The following is a 22748-nucleotide window of genomic DNA, read 5'->3' on the forward strand; positions in this document are numbered from 1 at the left end:
AGCCCGGATGTTGGATTCCATCCCTGCGCCTGGTCCTTCATTTCCATAAAAGGGCAGCGCTCTGCGGGGCCGGCCCGCCCCCCGCCCGGAGTCCGCGGCCCCCGCCCGGAGCGCCGCCGCGGGGAGGGCTGAGGAGGGGCCGCGCTCGGCCCCAGCGCTCCGGGCCGCTCTGCGGGGCGGCGGCGGCGGCGGCGGCGGAGGAGGGAGCCGGCGCGCCCAGCCCGGGCGGGCTGAGGGGGCGGGGAGAGAGGGGTGGAGCGCGCCGAGCCAGGCTGGGGGCCGCGGCGCCGGGACTCCATTAGCGGCTCCGGCCGGGAGGCAGAGCTGAGGCGGCTGAGGAGCGGGCCGCGGACGCCGCCGCCCCCGCGCCTGTCGCCGGCGAGCCCCGGGCCGGGAGCGCCAGGAGCGCGCGGTGAGGGGCCCGGACGGGGGGCTGCGGGCGGGCACGAGGAACGTGGCGCCCCCGGGCAGCGTGTCCCCGGGCCGGGCGCGGCCGGGCGGCGGGCAGGTGACGCCGCTGCGGTCCGCTAGGCGGGGGCGGCGTGGGCGGGCGGGGCCGCGGCGGGGCGGGAGCGCCGAGTGTGTGCGGGAGCCCCCCACCCCGCACCCCGGCTCCTGCGGCTTCCCCTGCCCGGCGGCCGACGCTGCGCGCTCGGTGGGCTTTGCCTTCACTGGGGGGAGTGACGCTTACGAGAGCCATTTCCTCCGCGCGCGCAGGAAGGAGCCATGGCTCTGGACGGGATAAGGATGCCAGATGGCTGCTACGCGGACGGGACGTGGGAGCTGAGTGTGCATGTGACGGACCTGAACCGCGACGTCACCCTGAGAGTGACCGGAGAGGTGCACATCGGAGGGGTGATGCTGAAGTTGGTGGAGAAGCTGGGTGAGTAGCATCCCGGGGGCGTCCGGGAAGGGACTGGCGGGGTGGGGGAGGGGAGGGAGGGAGGCGGCGGGGGGGGGAGGGGCGGGTGTGGAAATCTTGGCGTCTCTTGGATACTTTAAAAAAAAAAGTGAGATCTGTCAATATTTAAGCGAACCGACGCGGTTCCCTTGGCGTTTTGTTTGGCTAGCTCTGGATTTTCGGAATGTGGTGCTTGGAGTCCCTAGTTAGAGACTTCATTGCGTAGTTGGGCTGGGGGCGGGGAGCTCCTTAATTCTTTGCGTTCACCGGCTTCACGTGGGAAGAAATGGGCAGGGTCTGCAGGGTGGCGGTGCGAGGCGTGTGGTTACCCATGTCTTGCGTGTTGCCGACGCCTGGAATCGGGAGTAACGCGAAATCCACGTTAGAAAGCCGCCCCCCACCCGGGGAGATAGGCGGGTGCTGGCGGCGCTGGGCAGTGGCGGTGGCCGGGCCGTGCGCCCCTGCGAGGGGTGGGGCAGCGGCCGAGCGACTTGGAGTCCCCACCCGGTGCTCCAGCGCAGCTATTCGGAGCATTCGGTTTTACATTAACGAGCCAGTGGAAGAACCGAGTTCAGAAGCAGACGGGGAGGCTGCTTGGAGGCTGACAGTGTTCGCCCGAGCCTAGCCCCTGCCGGGTGGCCCAGGTGGAAGTCAGGGTCTCTGACAGTATGAAACTGGAGGAAATTTCCCAGTGCGCGTTCTGTCTGCCACGAAGGAAACCGTTTTCAGCGGTAGCTACACAGCTGGTGGTCAGAAGAGAAAGAATCAGATTTCCCCAGCTTTCAATACCATGCACTTGTGATCAGGTCTTTGTAGGTTGGGTTTTTCGCTTTGAGGGTGTGTGTTTGTGTGTTTTTGGCTTTTTTTCCCTAAACCACACTGCCAAAGTGGAGAAGCATTGATCAGGAAATGTGTTTCTTACCAAGGGAGTCTTGCGTCCCTACCATATAAACTTAACTGCAATAGCACTCCGGGGCAGTGTGCAGAATACGGCAGGGTTCACAGGGGAGCACCTGCCTTGTGGCTTTGCAGAAGTTTCCTTATGCAGAGCCCTGAGAGACCTTACAAGGTTGCCTCTGTGCTGTTGACCTGCCTGAGACTGCCGGGAACCTTCCCGCACCCCCAGCCCTTTGGTAACTAGATTTTGCTGTATTGTTTGTTTAACCAGTTCGCTCTCTGTGGGTTAACAGTGTTTTTTTTTGTATGATTTGAGTAAATCGATGACGCTTTGCAAAGTGTCCATGAATCTGTTCAGCACTGGTGTGAAGGCTGAAATATCACCAAACATAATTGTCCGTGTGTCCTTTGTTTTCAAAGGAAAGAAGCGTTTGTGTCAGAGCTTGCCTTATTTGTGATAAGTGGACCTCACTAATACGTGGGTTTTGATAGGAGGTATCTTTCACATTGCATGGAAGGAGCTGTTGAAGGAGATTGAGACAACCTGTAGTTCTCCAGAGCCAGGCTTTTTTTTTTTAATTTTTTTTATTTTATTTATTTGAAAGGCAGAGTTACAGAGAGGTCTCCCATCCACTGGTTCACTCCCCAGATGGCTGCAACTGCCAGAGCTGGGCCAGGCCAGAGCCAGGAGCTTCATCTGGGTCCCTCATGTGGGCGCCAGGAGTTTCATCTGGGTCTCCCATGTACGTGCAAGGGCCCATGCACTTGGGCCATCTTCCACTGCTTTTCCAGGCACATGAGCAGGGAGCTGTATTGGAAGTAGAGCAGCCAGGTCTTGAACTGCTTCCATAAGGGATGCTGGTTCTGCAGGCAGTGGCTTAACTTGCTGTGCTACAATGCAGGCCCAAAAGTCGGGCTTTAACTAATGAATAAATCATGGTCTTACTATATATGTATTGCATTGATTGGAACCGTCTATTGCAGACAGAGTCAGTCATAAATAGAACTATAGAGAATAAACCACGTGCCATCAGAATTGATGTGTTTTAAATGCTGCATATCTTAATCTTTTAATGCTGATGCACTTCTAATTTCTTAAACAGAGAAGTCTAAACAAGATAGAAAATGTTGTGCATATGGAAAACTTGCATCTTCCTTGAATTTAACCAATCCTGATCCCTCCGAGACTTGAGACCCAGAGAGAGTACTTCCTGACTTTCCTGTTTGTAAAAGTAGAGCTAAGTGATTTCTTGCACCCTGTTTTTTAGAATGAGGTATTTTGAATGGCAAGCTGTTTTGTTAACTGTTGGCCAGGAGATAGAGGAGACATTGAGCGAGACAGCATTTAAGACAGTTGTGAATCAGGAAAGAACTCCAGTTTGTCAGAGTTGCCTGGACACTGGAAGGCCAGGCTGTGTCATGGAAGGTGTTAAAGGGTAGACTGATGGCTGCGTGTCTGCAGTGCCGAGCAGCTCGGAGATGGTGGGAGGGATGAGAGGCGCAGGTGTGGCGTCTCAGGATTGCAGCGCAGTGGGCCCCGTTAGCTGTGGCAGGGCAGCGTGCACCCACGTCGGCCAGCTCCAGACTGCTTGGCGGATGCTCTCCTCGGGCTCCCCTGATGCGGAAGTGGCAGCAGTTAATTCCCTGGAGTTGATAGATCCTGGCGTGAGCCCCTCCCCCAGCGCTGCGTTGCAATATTTTGTGCAGGTGTGGAAGCTTCTGGGCAGGGGCTTCTTGGCTTTCATTAGATGCCCAGAGAAGCCTGTAAGCGGAGGAGTTTATGACACAGCTGTGCAGTCTGGCTCTGAGTGTGAGCTTCATTGTGCTGCTTTGGTGTTCACCCCCGAGTGGGCACTTCAGTTAGGCAAGGTAAAAATGTACATGGTGCTTTCTTGGTTTGTCAGCCGTGTCCAGTTTCAGGTAAGGTCACTAAAACATGACTCAGGTTTATGACTTCAATTCGGAAATCTGAAAGACTGATTTTAAATCTTTGTATAAAATACATTTGTTCTATATCAGTCTTTTTAAAGAAAATAGAGTGTATTCCATGAAGAAGTGAGCTTTTGGGATTTACATCCTGATGTGACAGAAACTTTGATCTGCTCCATGTTTATATCTCATCCTGAAAGAGAGAAATTTCTACCCTTCTGTTTTTTAAAAGTCAAATTGAAAGCTTTAAATAGAATTTTAAAATTTACTGTTTTTTTAAACAAATGTCAAATATGTATAGTTTTTTTTTAAAGAAAATGTTAAGATGTAAAACACCAAGGATAAGGATTATAAAAAGACATCAGAGAATAAGACTGCGCGAGAATTGTACTAAATACATGGTGAAGAAGAGGCCCAGCTTTGTGAGATCCTGTGGCGTGAGAAGGTTGAGAGAAAACTGCCTTGCTCAGTGGGTCTCAGAGCTTAGCAATGAGGATTCAGAGATGAGCTGAGAATAAGAAGAGTCATAGAGGTGCTGGGCTTTCATAGGTTGGTTTGCTGCATTTTAATCACTTCATAAAAATTACCTTTTTATGTCTTCTGCATACAGTTAAGTTTTTACCTTTCTGTAAAGCGCATTGTAGATGGAAGGTAAGGATTTTACTGTAACGCGGAGCCCCCTGAATGGAAGTCGATGGCTGCCAGCCTCCGTGTGCTTAGAGAGGTACTCTGACTGCTCGGATTCTTGGAGGAGGAGGCATGCAGAAATTGTGTTGGATTAGAAATAATCCAGAGGAGAAAACATAAGTTGAGGACTCGGGAGGAACTAAAAAGAAGTGTATGGATTAGAAAACTTGAGGATTTTTGTTTCTGAATTTGAGCTTTAGGAGGAAATAGACGAATGAAATACAGCGCGTTCGTGTTGGAGTTGCGTGTTGGGATTCCATTAGCTTGTAACGTTTGTAAAATGAGCACACATGTGTCAGAAGAGAAAGAGGTTTGAAGTTATCATTGAAGATTCCTTAAAGGGCCCTGGTGTTGCGGTGCAGCCGCTGCTCGGCTCTGCCATCACAGTTACCAGGTGCTGATTTGAGTCCTGGCAGCTCCACTTTTTTTTTTTTGGACAGGCAGAGTAGACAGTGAGAGAGAGAAAGGTCTTCCTTTTCCGTTGGTTCACCCCTCAACGGCCCCTGCGGCCGGCCTGTGGCCGGCTCATCGCGCTGATCCGAAGGCAGGAGCCAGGTGCTTCTTCTGGTCTCCCATGCAGGGGCAGGGCCCAAGCACTTGGGCCATCCTCCACTGCCCTCCCGGGCCACAGCAGAGAGCTGGACTGGAAGAGGAGCAGCTCCACTTCTAATCCAGCTCTCTGCTGATGGGACTGGGAAGGCAGCAACAGATGGCCCAGCTGCGTGGGTCCCTGCCATCCATGTGGGAGACGAGGATGAAATTCCTGGCTCCTGACTCCAGCCTGGCCCAACACTCGCTGTTGAGGCCATTTGAGGAGTGAACCAGTGCAGGGAAGATCTTTGTCTCACCTTCTGTCTCTGCTGCTCTGCCTTTCAAATAAATAAATAAATCTTTGGAAACATTTAAAAAAAAATCCCTTATGGATTGCATTCATCTTATCTCACAGAGGTGCAGAATAGCAATTTTTCTTCTAGGAACTCACTTCAAAAGTAAGTTTCTTGAGTTGAGTACCAGATGAAGGTGCCAGCTTGCATGTGGAGGCTTTGTTACACCTAAAGTACTGAAAGCATTGTGATCAGAGCTTGGCAAGATGTATGCAAGAAGAGAAAGCCTATGTAACTGGACAGCTCCCTGGTCCTGCTCATGCATAGCGCTGGCTCCCTGGAGATGCATGTGCTTATGTAGTGCATTGGTCACCACCCTGTTGAAATCCTCAGCTTTATCCCCTGAGGGCTTATGTTTCAATTCATGGAAATTATTAATCTACATCATGCACCCTCACTGCATTCATAGTGAAGTATATTAATTGTAAGAAATTTTTAAAAATCTTTGGGCATGGATGAGAGAAGTACTTTAGTGGGAAATTGTACTAAAATGAATTAAATCTGATAGCAGGTTTACTCAGTGTTTAGAATACCATTGATGATGCATAGGAACTGAATGTTGAGATGCATCTGTTTCTCAACAGATTTTAAGCTCCTTAGAAGTAGAGAACAGGCCAGCACCACGGCTCAATAGGCTAATCCTCCGCCTTGGGGTGCCGGCACGCCGGGTTCTAGTCCCGGTCGGGGTGCCAGATTCTGTCCTGGTTGCCCCTGTTCCAGGCCAGCTCTCTGCTGTGGCCAGGGAGTGCAGTGGAGGATGGCCCAAGTGCTTGGGCCCTGCACCCCATGGGAGACCAGGAGAAGCACCTGGCTCCTGGCTTTGGATCAGTGCAGTGCGCCGGCCATGGCAGCCATTGGAGGGTGAATCAACGGCAAAGGAAGACCTTTCTCTCTGTCTCTCTCTCTCACTGTCCACTCTGCCTGTCAAAAAAAAAAAAAAAAAAAAAAAAGAAGTAGAGAACAGTATGTAAATGTTACTGTCACCCTTACAGCCCCTAGTGAAGGGTGAGCTGTTCCTTGGGTAGATCATGAGGCGTTTGCTGCCGTTTATTTGTTGTGGTTTTCCTGCCGCTGTGCTTTGTACCTAATTTTCTGAAGTGGTTTGGTGTTTGTTAGAGTTAACTTATTTATAGAGCTACTAAAAAGAATATATTTGCTTATTCAGTTATTTACAAAAGACCTCACTGGTAATGTCTAATATTTATTGAAGAAAATTGCAAGAAGATATTAAAGTTTTATCTTTCATCAGCTTTTTGTTTTTCAAAATTTCAGACTTCTAAACTCAATAATTTAGTGAACACTATAATCTCCAGCTAGGTGGCTAGTTATTGGCATTTGATTCCCTTATACGTGCAGACACTTTTTGTGGAAGCATTTGAGTAAGTTGCAGACTTTTGAAAGCCAGAGTTGCAGAGGGGCAGAGGCAGAGAGAGAAAGATCTTCCATCTGCTGGTCCACTCCCTCAATTTCTGCAATGACCAGCGTTGAGCCTGGCCAGAGCCAGGAGCCAGGAGCTTCTTCTGGGTCTCCCATGTGAGTGCAGGGGCCCAAGGACATGAACTCATATCAGTTGTTTTCATTTCTGGATTAGCTTTTTTAAAAACGGCCATGTGTATGAAATCTTTGCCTAATCAAGGTCCTGAATATTTTGTCCTATGGATTTTAGAGTTTGTTTATTTTTATATATATTGAAATGACGAATGTATGAGGTGTAGTAGTGACCATGTATCAGAAAGGAAATAATTGCGTTACATCAGTAGAAGTAACTGCATCATGTCAATTCAAAATTTTAAAATTCTGAATTTTAAATTATTGATTCCACTGGAAAAGTTAGTTTCAGAAATTAAGTCATAAAAGTAGACCTGTAAAGCATCTTTGAATAAGCAGAGAAAGATTTCAAAGGTTTTTTTTTTTTTTTTTAAGATTTATTTTATTTATTTGAAAAGCAGAGTTAGAGAGGGAGAAATAAATCTTCCATCTCCTGGTTTGCTCCCCAAAAGGCTACAATGGCCAGGGCTGGGCCAGGCTGAAGCCAGGAGCCAGAAGCTTCTTCCAGGTCTCCCATGTGAATGCAGGGACCCAAGGACTTGGGCCATTTTCTACTGCTTTCCCAGGCCACAGCAGAGAGCTGGATCAGAAGTGGAGTAGCTGGGATTCAAACTAGTGCTCATATGGGATGCTGGCGCTGCAGGTGGTGGCTTTACCTGCTAAGCTGCAACACAGCCCCCAATTGTAGGGTTTAACATTATAGGAGGAAAATATCTAAGTTTGCATCCAGATCCTGGCCATGTGGCACTGTGTGTGTGTGTGTTAGGCAGGTTTTTAGTTTTCGGAATCTCAATGCAGATAGCCAGTGTTGCCTTCCCTTTACAGAGTACCATATATTAGAATTCTTGGAAAGATCGTTTTTCAAATATGATAACGCTCTAAACTTAGAAGATAGCAAAACAATGTCATATAGTACCTAAATATCTTTAAATAAACCTCTCTGCAGCAGTGCTATTGTGGCTGAAAGGATGAGTATCCAAATTGTGGTCTACTTATTTTTTTTGAAAATGTTGTTCATAGTGACTCATTTAGAGTTACATAGTCTGTAAAATATTTTAAGAATTAATTGAAAATGATGTCTACTGGTATTTTCTCTCAACTTCAGTAAGTCTGCTTTTGCATAAATTATTTGAACAGAGGAAGCTGAGCAGTAGGTGATAAAACTGAGGTTTCTATTTGGATTCCTTTGATTCACATTCCAGACAGATCTATGATCTGTACCTATAAGGATCAGCCATCATCTGTGCACCCTTGGGCGATCCTTGCCCACTTTTCAGGGCCATCAAGCTGATACTCACCAGCCTGGAAAGTGACATCATCTGCTTTACAATCTATAGTGAAACTTTTCTCAGATATTCAACTCTTTCATTTTTATATCATGCTGTAACTTAAAAATACATTTTTTTTTAAGATCAATTGTAATTTCAAGATAACAGAGTAATGATGTTTTTGATATGTTTTTCTTAATGGAACACTCAAGGTTATGAATAAAACACCTATAAAGTGCCTGCATTATTGATTGTAGATGAAGTTGTCTATTAGATAAGTGCTCCCCAGCTTAATGTCTCTCAATGCAGTTCCTGGGTCCAGATTTAAGGATTTCACAATCTTTGATACTAAGGATTACTTGACAAAAGGAAATGGTTGCTGTTACCAATTGTAAGTTGTAAGCCAGGTGAGGATGGATTCCATTGCTGTGGTAGATTGCTCCTGCAATCTACAGGGAGGAGGGAACCGCCTGCCTGTGTCGACCTTGACTTAATCTTGTACTGGCTGTGTGGCCCACTGCTGCCGCTGCCTCTGATTGCTCTTCTGTAAAACGGAGGTCTTAGTAGCACCTTGACAGAGGGGCTTTTTTTTTTTTAAGATTTATTTATTTGAAAGGTAGGGTTACAGAGAAAGAGAGACAGAGAGGTCTTCCATCCGCTGGTTGATTCCCCCAGTGACTATAATGGCCAGAGGGGCTGGGCCAAGCCAAAGCCAGGAGCTTCATCCAGGGAGCTGGATTGGAAATGGAGCAGCAGGGACTGGAACCGGAGCCCATACGGAATGCTGGCATAGCAGGCAGCAACTTAACCTGTTTCGCCACAACACTGGCCCTACTAGAAGGATTTTTATAAGATCTATTTGATACCTATGAAGTGCTCAGAATAGCTTTGCTAAGTGCAGCAAGGAGGGGAATGATGATGATTGAATTCTAAGCAGTTTGAGTGGTTTGTAAATTTTCCACTTATACTGAGCCAGAGAAGTAACAGTATTTATAAAAGATGGAGAATGTCCTTCATAAAGTTAAGCCAAATAGTACTGATTTATTCTCTACCATGGTAAGAATGTATTTTAACTTTATTGCGCTGCCCTGCACATCATTATGAGTAATATTATAAAGAATTAAGTATGGGGTTGGCCTTGTGGTATAGCAGATTTAGCTGCCACTTGTGACATTGGCATCCAGTATCCATGTGCTGGTTTTGAGTCCTGGCTGCTCGACTTCCCATCCAGCTCTCTGCTATGGAAACTGGGAAAGCAGCAGTTGAAGGCCCAACTACTTGGGCCTCCTGTTACCCATGTGGGAGACCTGGATGGAATTCCTGGCTCTCGGCCTTGGCCTGGCCCGAATCTGATTGTTATGAGCATATGGGGGAGTGAACCAGCAGATGGAAGTTCTCTTTTTCTGGCTTTCCATCTGTCTTTCAACTCTGCCTTTTAATTAAAGAAAGAAAGAAATTTTAAAAGTGTGAAGATACTTTAGAAGCAGTGGATTCTATGGCCAAATATATATGAGGGATCTTCAAGAAGTTCATATAAATGTATGTTATGAAAAGACTACATAGATTGGAAAAAAAATTTTGCACCAAGATTATCTTTTAATTTCATTTTCCATGAACTTTTTTTAAAAGATTTATTTTATTTATTTGAAAGGCTGACTTACAAGGAGGAAAAGAGATCTTCATCTGCTTGTCTGTTTCCCAGATGGCTGCAACAGCTGGGGCTGGGTTAGACCAAAGCCAGGAGCTTCATTACAGCTCTGCCATTAGGATCCAGGGGCCCAAGCACTTGAGTTATCTTCTGCTGGTTTCCCAGCGCATTAACAGGGAGCTGGATTGGAAGTGGAGCAGCCAGAACTTGAACCTGTGTCCATATGGGAAGCCGGCATTGCAGGATGCAGCTTAACCTGCTAAGCCACAGTGCCGCCTCTCAAACTTTTTTAGGTGCCCTCATACAAAACTGTCAATTGTGTTAAAACAGAGTATTTCCTTAAATTTAGTATTCTGGCTAGATAAATGCCTTCCTTAAATGGTGAACTTTGTTGGTAGTTAAGTTAGTCTAAGATGTGGCCACTTAGTTACATACATGACTTTGGGCAAGTTACTTTAACCCCTCCTGATTATTTAATCCTAATTAATTTTTTAACCTGGTCTGGTGTTAGGGTATTGACTAAATAGGATGTTAAAAGGATCAACCAAATCTGGTAATTACTAGAGTGAGGCTACTAAGAGGTCAATTAAATGGTATCTACAGTTATCCTTCAAATACTGTGTACACCTAAAACATACGTGTGGATTGTAGTTTTAAGTATCCTAATTGTAGTGTTTAACTGGAAACCCCTTCTTTCTTAATCGCCTGTTGAAACTGTTTTGGAGGATTTTCCTGCCTTTGTGAATTTTGGTTAATAGTCTCTGCATACCATCCCTAAAAGTCGTGCTGCTGGATGTGAACAGTAGCTTTCCTGCACAGAAGCTTCGTTAAGTTTCTTAACATCTCTGTCACTTGGTTTCCTTGTAAACGAAATGCGGCTAATAATGTATATACCTAGTGCGAGCATGAGGAGTAAATGCATGTACGGTAAAAACAAAACAGAAACACCAAGAGTACTTGTTGGCATGAAGCAATTTTTCTTTTTAAGATTTATTTAGTTATTTGAAAGTCAGAAGGAAAGGCAAAGAGGTCTTCCATCTGCTAGTTCACTCCCCAAATGGCTGTAACAGCCAGAGCTCAGCCGAACTGAAGCCAGGAGCCAGGAGCTTCTTCCGTGTCTCCCACGTGGGTACAGGGGCCCAAGGACTTGGGCCATCTTCTTCTGCTTTCCCAGGCCACAGCAGAGAGCTGGATCAGTAGTGGCATGCCCAGGACTCAAACCGACAACCATCTGGGATGCTGGCACTGCAGGCAGCAGATTTACCCACTACGCCACAGCACCAGCCCCTGAAGCAATTCTAAGTTGTGATTTTATTGAGGATCTGTTGGACTCGGGACATCTCCCTGTTAAGTATGTCACCTTATAGTATGGAGAATAAATGTCTTAAAGAACTTAGAACAGCAGAGAGAGGCCTTAGGGTAAAATTGAGCATGATAAGTAAACATGCCTGCATAAAGATAATTCTGTACCCTCATGCTCTGTTCTTGATAGATTACAGAAGTTGATAGCTTGACATGCGGGCAGTGAGAGGGGCATGAACTTGCCGTCAGCAGCAGTAGCAGCAGTGAGCATTCAAGGAGGGCCAGGCATTTATTAGGTGGGATCTCTGTTGTCCACGGCAGTGGCAGGAGTTTGTTAGCAGCAGAATGAGGACAGAGGAATGCGAGTTGATGGTCTGGCTGAGGAATGCCATGTAATTGGCCCTTGAGTGCAGGAAGATGATGGAGATCCAGAAGCATGAGGAATGAAGACCAGGTTGAAAGGTTAGGAAGAAAGGCATTCTGGGTTGGGGATTGCAGTGTTTATGGTATATTGTAGACAGAGCTTGGGCCATTAGGAGAGAAACTTACAGAGAGGAAACGTATACTTAGGTGGGAAATACCGTCCTTCATCTATTTAGTTTTTATCTTTTAATATTTCTTTATTTTAATTAAAAGGCAGGGAGAAGGAAGGGAAAGGCACTTCCATACACTGGTTCACTTCCCAAATGTCTAACAGCCAGGGGCTGGGTCAGGCTGAAAAACTAGGAGCCTGACACACAGCGGCCTCATCATCGGCTGCCTCCCGAGATGCAATAGCAGGAAGCTGGATTGGAAATGGAGGTGGCAGGACTCAAACTGGCACTCCAGTAGGGAAAGCAATATCCCATTTGGCAGCTTAACTTGCTGTGCCACAGAGCCTACCCCTTCTTGGTGTTTTGAATGAGAACCTGCTGTGTGCCCAGGTACTATGTAACACACTGGGGCGAACAAAATTACCTCATTCTTCACTACATTAGCCAGCTTTTCCTTCCTGTAACAAAACAGCTGAAACAAGCTGCTAATGAAGGAAAGGCAGTTTAGCGCACAGTTTTGGAGGTTTAAGTCCAAACAGTATGGCACAGGCTTTGGCAACAGCCCTCCTTGGCTACATCACATCATGCCAAGAGCACGTATGTGTCTCTGAGTGGCCCCCCCCCCGCCGCCCGTAAAACTGCCAGGATTCAGTCATGGGAGCGCCAGCCTCTTGACCTAATCCAGTCATTCATTTAAGGCCCGATCTCTAAATACCAAATTAGATTAAGTTCCCTCCCTTTTTAGTGCCGTTAACAAAAGACTGGGACTAACTTCCTCCTCATGAGTTTGGAGAGACAAACATTCAAATCATAGCACTTACCCTCATTCAACTTGCAGCTTAGTGAAAAGATAGTCTTTTTTTTTTTTTTTTTTAAGATTTATTTATTTATTTGAAAGGCAGAGTTACAGAGCGGTAGAGAGAGAGGTCTTCCATCTGCTGGTTCACTCCTCAGATGGCTGCAACAGCTGGATCTGGGCTGATCCAAAGTCAGGAGCTTCCTCGGGGTCTCCCACACAGGTGCAGTGGGCCCAAAGATGTGGGTGGGCCATCTTCTTTTTTTAAAGATTTATTTTATTTATTTGAAAGACAGAATTACAGAGAGACGTAGAGCCAGAGAGAGAGAGAGGAGTGAACCAGAGCTGAGCTATTCCAAAGCTAGGAGCCAGGAACTTCTTTGGGGTCTCCTACATGGGTGCAGGGGCCCAAGGACTTGGGCCATCTTCTGCTTTCCCAGGCCATAGCAGAGAGCTGGATAGTAAGTGGAGCACCTAAGCCTGAAACAGCCCTCTGGGATGCTGACACTGCTGGCGTGGCTTTACCTGCAACACCATAGCTCCAGCCCCTCCAGGACATTTGTCAAAGGATGATTTCCACTTCTAAAGATAGCCTTTAAATAGTAATTATTTGTGGTATTTAACAAAGATGGATAATTGAAAGAATTGACTAACAAAGGTAAAACTGATGCAAAGAACCAAAATGATAATGAAATGCTGAAAGTGAAATTTGGGTTAAGCCTTGGTAGAATTTTCAAAGAAATAACTCATTGTGAGAACACAGATGCCTTTGCCTTTAGAGGAACACTACATATGCAGCCCGAGGAGTTTGGTGAAGGTGAACTTGATATAAATGAGGGAAGTGGTGTGCCAGAAGGGTTGAAGACTTCCCAGAGGAAGTGGTGTTGCAAAATTGGATATCAGAGCTCTCAGAGATGTTTAATGACATTGAAAGTACACTGGCTAAAATGTGGGAAGTTGATCCACACTTAGGAAAGCTTGCCAGGGCGTAACGAAGGGAGGCATACACTTCGAGAGACACTCTTGATGAGTTTTACAGGCACCTTTTATAAAAACTTATCAGTGTTTTTAATTTTTATCTTCCAGTTTTTGCTAGTTTCTCATTTCTGTTTATGCATTTATGACTGATAGTTAAAAGTTCCTGATATCTTATAAAAATTTGTGGGACAATTACAGTTTTTCAATTCATTGTTACAATTGCTTTACATGTTGCCTGTGTATTACATCTATTGTTTCATTGCATGTGCCAGGACTTTGGCTCTGCCTTTGAGATAAAGAATGAATACAATAATAAAAGACCCTTCGTCTAGCGGGAAAGGTTGTTGCGGGAAAGGTTGTTGAACTAAATGAAGTGTGACACTCTTTGGAGTGTTAGGATGTGCTTTAGCTGCTTGGGCAAGAGGGTTGGCAAAGACTCAGAGATGATAATGTTTCAGCTGGGTCTTGTGTTGGGTTTTGTTGGTTTGATAAAGGGAGAAAGGAAAGTATCCAATCACAGAGACTAGAATCACCAGTTTGTTTTACAAATTAGAGTATAAAGGTGCATCCAGAGTTGCTGGGAACCTGTAGACAGAGGTAACTGGAGGCACAAATGATTAAGATTTGTGAATCCTATTGAGGAGTTACAAGACACATCAACAATGAGACTTGGAAAGGTTTTTTTTTTTTTTTTAATTTATTTTATTTTGCTTATTTACAAGGCAGACATATGCACATACAGAGAGAGGGAGAGAGAAAACTGAAACCTAGGGCCTCTGATATGGGATTGTGGGTGTCTTAACCCCTGCCCCAAATTCCTGCCCCAAACTTGGAAAGTTTTTCAGTAGACAGGTAAAATGATCAGATTTGCATTTTAAAAGATAACTGCTAAATGGGCAGGTTAAGCCACAGCGTGGGAGACCAGCATCCTGGAATGAAAGTTCAACCTCTGCTTCCATTCCAGCTTCCTGCTCATTGCACTGTGGGAGGCAGCAGATGATGGCTCAAGTACTTGAGTACCTGCCACCCATGAGGGAGACCTGCTCCTGGCTCACATTTGGCTTCTGCAGGCAAATGGGAGCTGTATCTATTCATCTGTCTCTCTCTCCCCCTTTCAACTACTTTTTTTAAAAACTATTTTTAAAAAGGTAACTCTGTAATGTTGGTGAAAAATGGAATTGTACTAGGGTAGGCTAGTAATGTTGAGAACCTGAACTAAGGCAATGTTAATGGAAAAAAAGGGACACATTAATAGCTGCTCAAGAGGTAGATTCCAGGGGCTAAATGCAGGGTGGTTAAAGCTGCCACCTGCAGTGCCGGCACCCTCATATGAGTGCTGGCTGCTCCACTTCCAGTCCTGCTCTCTGCTATGGCCTGGGAAAGCAGTAGATGGCCCAAGTCTTTGGGCCCCTGCACCCGCGTGGGAGACCCAGAAGAAGCTCCTGGCATCAGATTTGGTCCCACTCTGGCCGTTGTGACAATTTGGGGACTGAACCAGTGGATGGAAAGCTTCTCTTTTTTCTCTCTCTCTATGCCTCTGCCTCTCTGTAACTCTGCCTTTCAAATAAAGCACTAAATCTTAAAAAAAAAAAAAAAAGACTGCCGGCTCTGTGGCATAGCAGGTAAAGCCCAAGTCCTGGCTGCTGCACTCCTGACCCAGCTCTCTGCTATGGCCTAGGAAAGCAGTAAAAGATGGCCCAAGTTGTTGGGCCCCTGCACCCACAAGAGGCCCGGAGGAAACTCTTGGCTCCTGACTTCAGATCGGCACAGCTCTGGCCGTTGCGGCCAATTGGGGAGTGAACCAGCCAATGGAAGACATCTCTTTCTCTGCCTCTCCTTCTCTCTCTGTGTAACTCTGACTTTCAAATAAATAAATAAATCTTAAAAAAAAAAAAAAATGGAGTACCTACTACTATAAAAAAAAAGGTAAAATCCGTAGTATTTGGATGCAAAGAAAAGCTGAGAGAAGAAGTAAAATATAACAGAGAGAAACATCCAGTTTCAAAGATAAGATTAAATTAATGCAGTTACTATTTTTTAGTCTTAATATAGTCTTCCTTGATTTGGTATGTTGGGTAGAGGTGGAGTGGAGGACAGGATATTGAATATTTTCATGCTTCATTGCTAATGTTTCCTTTAATTAAATCCTGTCGATTAATACATCCATGTAAGAAAGTGAGATTCACTAGATGTTAAAGTGGGGACTTCTAGGCATTCATATCCTGTGTTTAAGTTTTATTTTATTTATTCGCAAGGCATAGTGACAAAGGGGGAGAGACAGAGAAAGAGATCATCCATTGGCTTGTTGATTTCCTAGATGTGTGCAACAGCTGGGCTGAGCCAAAGCCAGGAGCCTGGAACTCCACCCTGGTTTGCCATGTGGGTGGCAGGGGCCCAGGCACTTGGCTCATCTCCTGCTTTCCTGGATACATTAGCAGGAAACTGGATCAGAAGCAGAACAGCTGGGACTCTAACTAGTGTTCTGATGTGAGATGCTGACATCACAGGCAGTGGCTTAATCTGCTGCGCCACACTGGTCCCATTCTTTTTCTGTTCTTCACAGCTCTTGGAAATCAGTAATGTATGTCTGATATATACTGATAACCATATTATAAAAACTGGAAGTCCGAGATGATAATGTTGTAGAGTGTGCTGTTGAAAATTCTATTCAATTAGAATGAATAGTTCTGGAAAGAACAGTTGTCCCTCTAGAATAAAATCAATTTACAAATTTACTTCTGGTCTGTCTTTGCAGAATAATCTGATTACTAATGAGTAGTCTTAAACAAGAAAGAGAGACATGATCTGGAAGGTATTCCCATTATTTTAAAATAATAGAGTATGCATTTATATTAAAGTAAATCTGATATAAACCAAAAGTTGTTACATCGTTTTATAATTTTTTTGCATTGATATTTGCATTCTGGGACATGGCCAGTGGGTGGAAGGTTTCTATTTTTCTTCCAAATAAATAAAAATAAACGTTTTTAAAAAGTCAGTTTGATTTTACATATTGGCATATGCACTCTTCAGACACTTACATAGCTAATAACCGTACCTTTTTTGAGTTTTATGGTCTGTAGTTGCCATTATAAATTAGTTAAAGACACACTTAATGAAAACACTCCTTCACGTTTTGTTTTCTGAATGAATGCTGAGAGGTTTATGTAATGTTGGCTTGCTCTAGGCAGGGCCACCTTTACAGCCCCTTCCTCTGTGGAATTAATTTCCATGGTCTGGTCCTTAAACTTGAGGTGTAATATCTTGTCTTCCTGGGTATCAGTTGGATTGATGAGCTTCTTGGTGATGGAATGCTGAGTGTATACTATTATTTGAATATAATTCGTCCTCTGAAACTGTTTGCCAGAGTGTAGACCCCAAAGTCTTGGTGTGGGGGTGGGACTTAATCTGACAGTGGTGTTTAGAGTTGGGCTAGGATCAGGTTTTTTTTTTTTTTTTTTTTTTTTTTTTTTGACAGGCAGAGTGGATAGTGAGAGAGACAGAAAGAAAGGTCTTCCTTTTTGCCGTTGGTTCACCCTCCAATGGCCGCTGCGGCCGGCGCATCGTGCTGATCCGAAGCCAGGAGCCAAAGGATCAGGTTTTAAGGGTGGAGGCTTTCTAAGAAGAGGGGTTCCTGCACACTCCTGCCATGAGCTAATGCAGCCTGGTGGGTCCCGCACCAGAGCCCGTGCCATTGTGTGGACCTCCTCCTTCCAGAATAGCCTAAATAACCTACCTTGGTTACTTCACCAGTATGCTATGTGGAGTGTAGAATCCTTTATATGTTAGTAAATTATTATCGTTTGTTATTAGACTGATGGCCCCATGTAGGGGATAGTATCAGAACAGCGAAGTGATAGCTTGAGTGACTTTCACTATAGCCCTTGGGAAACAAATGAAATGGCTCCATCTAATAGTAGCAGTCTCTGTGCCTGCGGGCAGAGCCTGGCCCACAGAAAGCTAGTCTGTCAACCAGTTCTTCATGTTGGCCATCTGTTTGGTCGACAGACCAGTTAGGTCTGTCTGAGAACTGGGTGCTGGTGTGTCACCTCTGCCTCTGAAGAGCTTTGGGCCTCAGGGAAGTCACTTAACCTCAGTGGGCCTGATTTGCTTACCCACAGGAAGAATTTAGATTGGGTTGATTTGTAAACACATTTTTGATTCTTAATTTTCACAAATGTGAGGTCTTCCCTATAATGCTGACGGGGAAAGACAAATCAGGCAAGTTGCAGTAAGATTGGGTGGTGTTGGACTTACAATTTGTTAGAATTCTCTCCAGAATTCTCTCCAGAATTCTCGTGTTGATCTGCTATAGCCCTTTTCTTTGAGGAATGCTTGTGATCTGGCTCACAGGAGCCCTCTAAGCTGTGTCGGGTCACGGCCCAGAGGTAGAAAAGGCAGGTGCCACTTTAAGGAAGGGAAGGAGCAGCACTGCTGATGCTAGAGCATCTCTCACCTCCAGGGCTCTTTAGTCTTCCTGGCAAGACTTGGTATTTCCAGTCTTTACTTCAGAAGCTCTTTTTCCCAGTTCATCTTAAGTAAATTCATGGAAAATAGAAATAAAAGGTAAATTTATTTTAGTGCATAATTTTTTGAGATACATGCATGATTTTTTCATAATACTCATTTTCTGTGAATTTATTGAAAACCTCTGGTTTTACTCTAAATACCTGTGTTGTTCCCTATTAGACCTATGAAGGATAATCAGTAGGATTGTGCTGTGAATTGTAAATGAATCTTTAAATATTAGTCTTTGTCCTCAAATTAAAAAAATCTCAAACTTCTCTTCGTAATAACTTTATCTTGATTAATGTTGTTGAAGAATGCCAACTCTGAAATCAGGCTGATCTGCATTTAAATTACGACTCTTTTGTATTAGCTTTGTGAGCCTTGTCCAAGTTATATGACTTCTCTGTCCTTTGTTTTTTCCATTATAAAATAAGGATTATAATAGCATTTTCTAAGCATTTTTATGAGAATATAGTAAATGCGTGGGATATAATAAATATTGATCAGCAAATGTTAGGAGGCCATGGTTATCATCCATTTATCACTCTAGGAACTTTCTAGTTTTGCTTTGTCACCATTATCTTTCTTCCCTAGTCTGTAGTAGTATCATTGAGACCATGGTTCTAGCTTAGTTATGTCCTTCACTTTGGTTTCTGAAGTTTCTGCCTTAGGTCCAGCCATACTCCCCAGAATAATGTAGTAAATTTTCTGATGTCAGACTCCCCCCCCACTTACACACACACACCTTTTTAAAAAATTTATGTTTATTTATTTGAAAGACAGAGTTATAGATCTTCCATACACTGGTTCACTCCTCAAATGGCTGCAATGGCCAGGGCCGAGCCTGGCTGAAGCCAGGAGCCAGCCCTATCCTGGTCCCCCACATTGGTGGCAGGGGCCCAAGGGTATACTTGGGCCATAATCTTCTGCTTTCCTAGGTGCATTAGCAGGGAGCTAGATCAGAAGTAGAGCCGCTGGGACTGGAACCTGCATTCCTCACGGGTAGCAGCTTGACCTGCTGTGCTACAATGCTGACCCCAAACCCTCCCCTTTTTAATTCTCTCTCCATAGCCCCATCATGAATACTTTTTAAAATATTTATTTGAAAGAGTGACAGGGAAGGAGAGAGAAACAGGAATTTTCTATGACCCATGTAAAACGTGCTTATTCAGATCCTCATCTTTCTTTCTTTCTTTTTTTTTTTTTTTGACAGGCAGAATGGATAGTGAGAGAGAGAGACAGAGAGAAAGGTCTTCCTTTTTGCTGTTGGTTCACCCTCCAATGGCCGCTGCGGCCAGCTCATCGCGCTGATCCAAAGCCAGGAGCCAGGTGCTTCTCCTGGTCTCCCATGCAGGTGCAGGGCCCAAGGACTTGGGCCATCCTCCACTGCCTTCGCAGGCCATAGCAGAGAGCTGGCCTGGAAGAGGGGCAACCGGGATAGAATCCGGCGCCCCAACCGGGACTAGAACCCGGTGTGCCGGCGCCGCAAGGCGGAGGATTAGCCTGTTAAGCCATGGCGCCGGCCCTCATCTTTCATTTTTAAGTTGGCTGGTTGTCTCTGGTATTTTTGAACTTTAATGTTTTCGGCTTATTTTCCTTGTCTATCTCTCATTTGTACTATAGATGCCTCTCAAGTGAATATCTTACTGATTTTTTTTTATTTCATTTCCTCGCTTATTGCCTGGGAATTCATTATATTGACTGAGGAGCAGTACTCTATCCAATTGCCTCCTGTTTCCATTTTTGAAAGTCTGACTCGAGAAAAGAACAAAAGGGTACATCTAAAAGAAAAGGCAGAGTGCAGGGGGCAGCTCTGTGGTCCTCATATGAGAATTGAAAGAGGAGTTTGGGAGGAGAGAAGCCTGAGGAGTTGAGAGTAAGGACAAAAGATAATATGATTGAATGCTGAGATTAATGTCCTTTACATTTCAATAAGAGTAGAGGTCATTTTAAAAATCGATTTAAACATTAATTTTACTTGCTGTCTTTATACATTATTGGCAGTATCACTATAAACATCAGGAGATTTATGTATTTGCTTCAGAAATGGAAAAGGAAAGCAAGCTAAAAACTCTTCCGTTGTCATTAACCTAGAACAGGAAAGAAACTCTCGCTAAGGCAACAAATTGTATCTGGGAAAGAGGAAGTAGGTTAATTCCTGGAGTTTGTGGAAAGATTCCTTATTTAGCAGGAAAGCTTGTCTTCCTCACAACTGACCAGCAACATTCTCTTTCATCCCTTTGCGATCCACACTCCACAGGTGCTGCCTGCTAATATTCTTTTTTTTTTCCGTAAAAGATTTATTTATTTATTTGAGAGGCAGAATTACAGAGAGAGTGACAGAGTGGCCTTTCCATCTGATGGTTCACTCCCCAGGTGGCTGCAGTGGCTGAAGCTGGGCTGATCTGAAGCCAGGAGCCAGGAGCTTCTAGGTCTCCCACGTGTGTGCAGGGGCCCGAGCACCTGGGCCATCCTTCACTGCTCTCCTAGGCCATCAGCAGGGAGCTGGATTGAAGGTGGAGCAGTCATTACCAGCACCCATATGGGATGTGGGCACTGCAGGTAGAGGCCAAACCTACTATGCCACAGCGCCACCCCCCTGGCAGTTATATCTTACATCTCAAGTTGAAATATTCCATGTAAATCCTACAGAGACCCTTATTATGATCAGTATAGTGTATTATTGCCAGTAATATACTTTGGGTTGTATTGGGGTAGATAACTTACAGTCTGGCTTGGAACCCAGCTATTATTTACAATGTTTCTCCGTGGTGAATCTGAATCCTAAGTGTTAAAACTGAACTTTTGAAATATAAGTATTTTGTACAGTTGGTATTGTCTTGAGCAAAGGAATTCATTGTTTTTTGTTGTTTTGTTTTGTTTTTTTTTAAAGAGGGAGAGAGAGACAGGGAGAGGAACCTTCCATTGGCTGGTTCACTCCCCAGATGGCCTTAACAGTCAGGGCTGGGCCAGGCCAAAGTCAGGAGCCAGGAGCTTCATCCAGGTCTCCCACGTGCGTGGCAGGGGCCCAAAGCACATGGGCCATCTATCGCCTGCCCTGAATACACATTTTTGTAACTGCTATCACAGTGTACTGAAGTAGTGAGTAATGGATGGCACAACACTGGAGGGTCATTTTAGGTAGGGCAGTTATGAAGGGCTTCTCTTAGAACATGGACTTGAAGCTAACATCTGAAGGGTGAGAGGGAGACAGCACGAGTAAGGGCACTGAGGCTGAGATGAGCTTACTTACCAGACAGATCTCAGAACTGAAACAAAGGCTACAGAGGAAGAGTGGGTAGCATGGGAAGGATTTAGACGGTCGGCTGGTCATGTGGTGTGAGGCTTCATAGACAGTAGCGAGGCACTTGGGTCTTGTTTAGGTACAGCTGGAAGCTGTTAAAAACAGTTTTCAGCAGAGGCGTGATTAGAAAGTGCTGAGTAGACCGCTCAGGCTGTTCTCTGGAAAGTGCTGGATGGAACCAAGGAGGACCGTGTGGGAGCTGCCGTAATGGTCAGTGGAAGCAGTGAAGGTAGGATGAACTAGAGCCGTGATGGTGGAAAATGAGGGGGAGTTTTTCAGAAGTGGAATTGACAGAGTTTGCTGGTATATGTTGGGAGTGAGGGGAAGTGACTTTAGATTCCTGGACTGAGCAAATTGATTGATTCTGATCCTAGTGAGTAGCAGGAAGCATAGGAAAAGCTGTTGTTTCAGCTACTTTGAGATAGCTATGATAGAACCAGTGGAGAGGTGAGATGAGCAGTAGATGTACACCTGTCACTCTAAGCAGAAACTGAGGCTAGAAATAAATGAGGGTGTTGGAGCTGCGGGAGTGGGTGAGGTGCCTAGAGAGGTAGTGTAAGGCCAGGACGTGGTTACTAGGCGATGGGAAGGGCCACAGAACGTGGGTAGTGGAGTGGGTTTTCGATAGAGAGGAAGAGAGGCTTCTTTCATCACTAGGTAAGGAAGCCCATCTGAGTCCACATCCGAGAAGGCTTGTGTGTGAGGTTGACATGAAAGGAAATGCAGTTCAGTCTGTTGGCTGCTGTGTATGTTTTGTCAGTGGAGTACCTCGTTATCTGTGGAAGTCAGAGGATGCTGAGAAATTCAAAGAGGGTTGTTAAGATCAATGCATAGTGATGGTTAGAAGAAGCATAGTAGGATTGGCCCATCGTGTCTTGGACCTGTTGATGGTGAACTTAGGGCAGTTGTTTTACTATCTGGCTATGAAGTGAGAGGGAGAGAGTGCTATAAGTTGAAAGAGGTGTGAGTAGGTAAATGGAAGACGGTGGCCTTTGATGCTCGCTGGTCGGTCACTTTGCATGGCTTGCTTACGGTAGTGTTTGTTAGAACAGTTGCCCAGCAGTATTGTTACCAGCACAGTAGGATTGGTAAGTAGTATGCTTTATGACTAGTAAAGACAAGGTAAGCTTTTTTTCTTTTTAAAGATTTATTTATTTATTTGAAAGTCAGAATTACACAGAGAGAGAAGGAGAGGTCTTCTATCTGCTGGCTCACTCCCCAGTTGGCTGTAATGGTTGGAACTGAGCCGATCCGAAGCCAGGAGCCAGGAGCCTCCTCTAGGACTCTGATGTGGGTATAGGGGCCTAAGGACTTGGGCCATCTTCTACTGCTTTCCCAGGCCATAGCAGAGAGCTGGATCGGAAGAGGAGCAGCCAGGACTCGAACCGGTGCAAATACGGGATGCTGGTACTGCAGGCAGCAGCTTTTCCCGCAGTTGCCACAGCTCCGGCCCCATAGCTAAACTTTTGAATATGGTAATAGTTATATTATCTTACTTGAGTTCAAGAGGATCCTAAAACAAAGGAAACAGCAGAAATAACAATACTTCTGTTAGCAGAATACA

At 45.2% G+C, this 22748-nt stretch overlaps 1 protein-coding gene across 1 annotated transcript in view; it reads left to right on the forward strand.

The window, feature by feature from the left end:
* The first annotated feature begins 308 nt into the window (after nt 1–308).
* FERMT2 (FERM domain containing kindlin 2) overlaps nt 309–22748 on the forward strand; it is an 84588-nt gene continuing 62148 nt past the window's right edge. Inside the window, exons 1-2 of the mRNA XM_062205119.1 lie at nt 309–412; nt 718–883. Coding sequence (XP_062061103.1) covers nt 727–883 — 157 coding nt within the window. The 5' untranslated portion in view covers nt 309–412; nt 718–726. The remainder of the gene's footprint in view (nt 413–717; nt 884–22748) is intronic.

Source organism: Lepus europaeus, chromosome 11, assembly GCF_033115175.1.
Source record: "Lepus europaeus isolate LE1 chromosome 11, mLepTim1.pri, whole genome shotgun sequence".
NCBI classification, from domain to species: domain Eukaryota; kingdom Metazoa; phylum Chordata; class Mammalia; order Lagomorpha; family Leporidae; genus Lepus; species Lepus europaeus.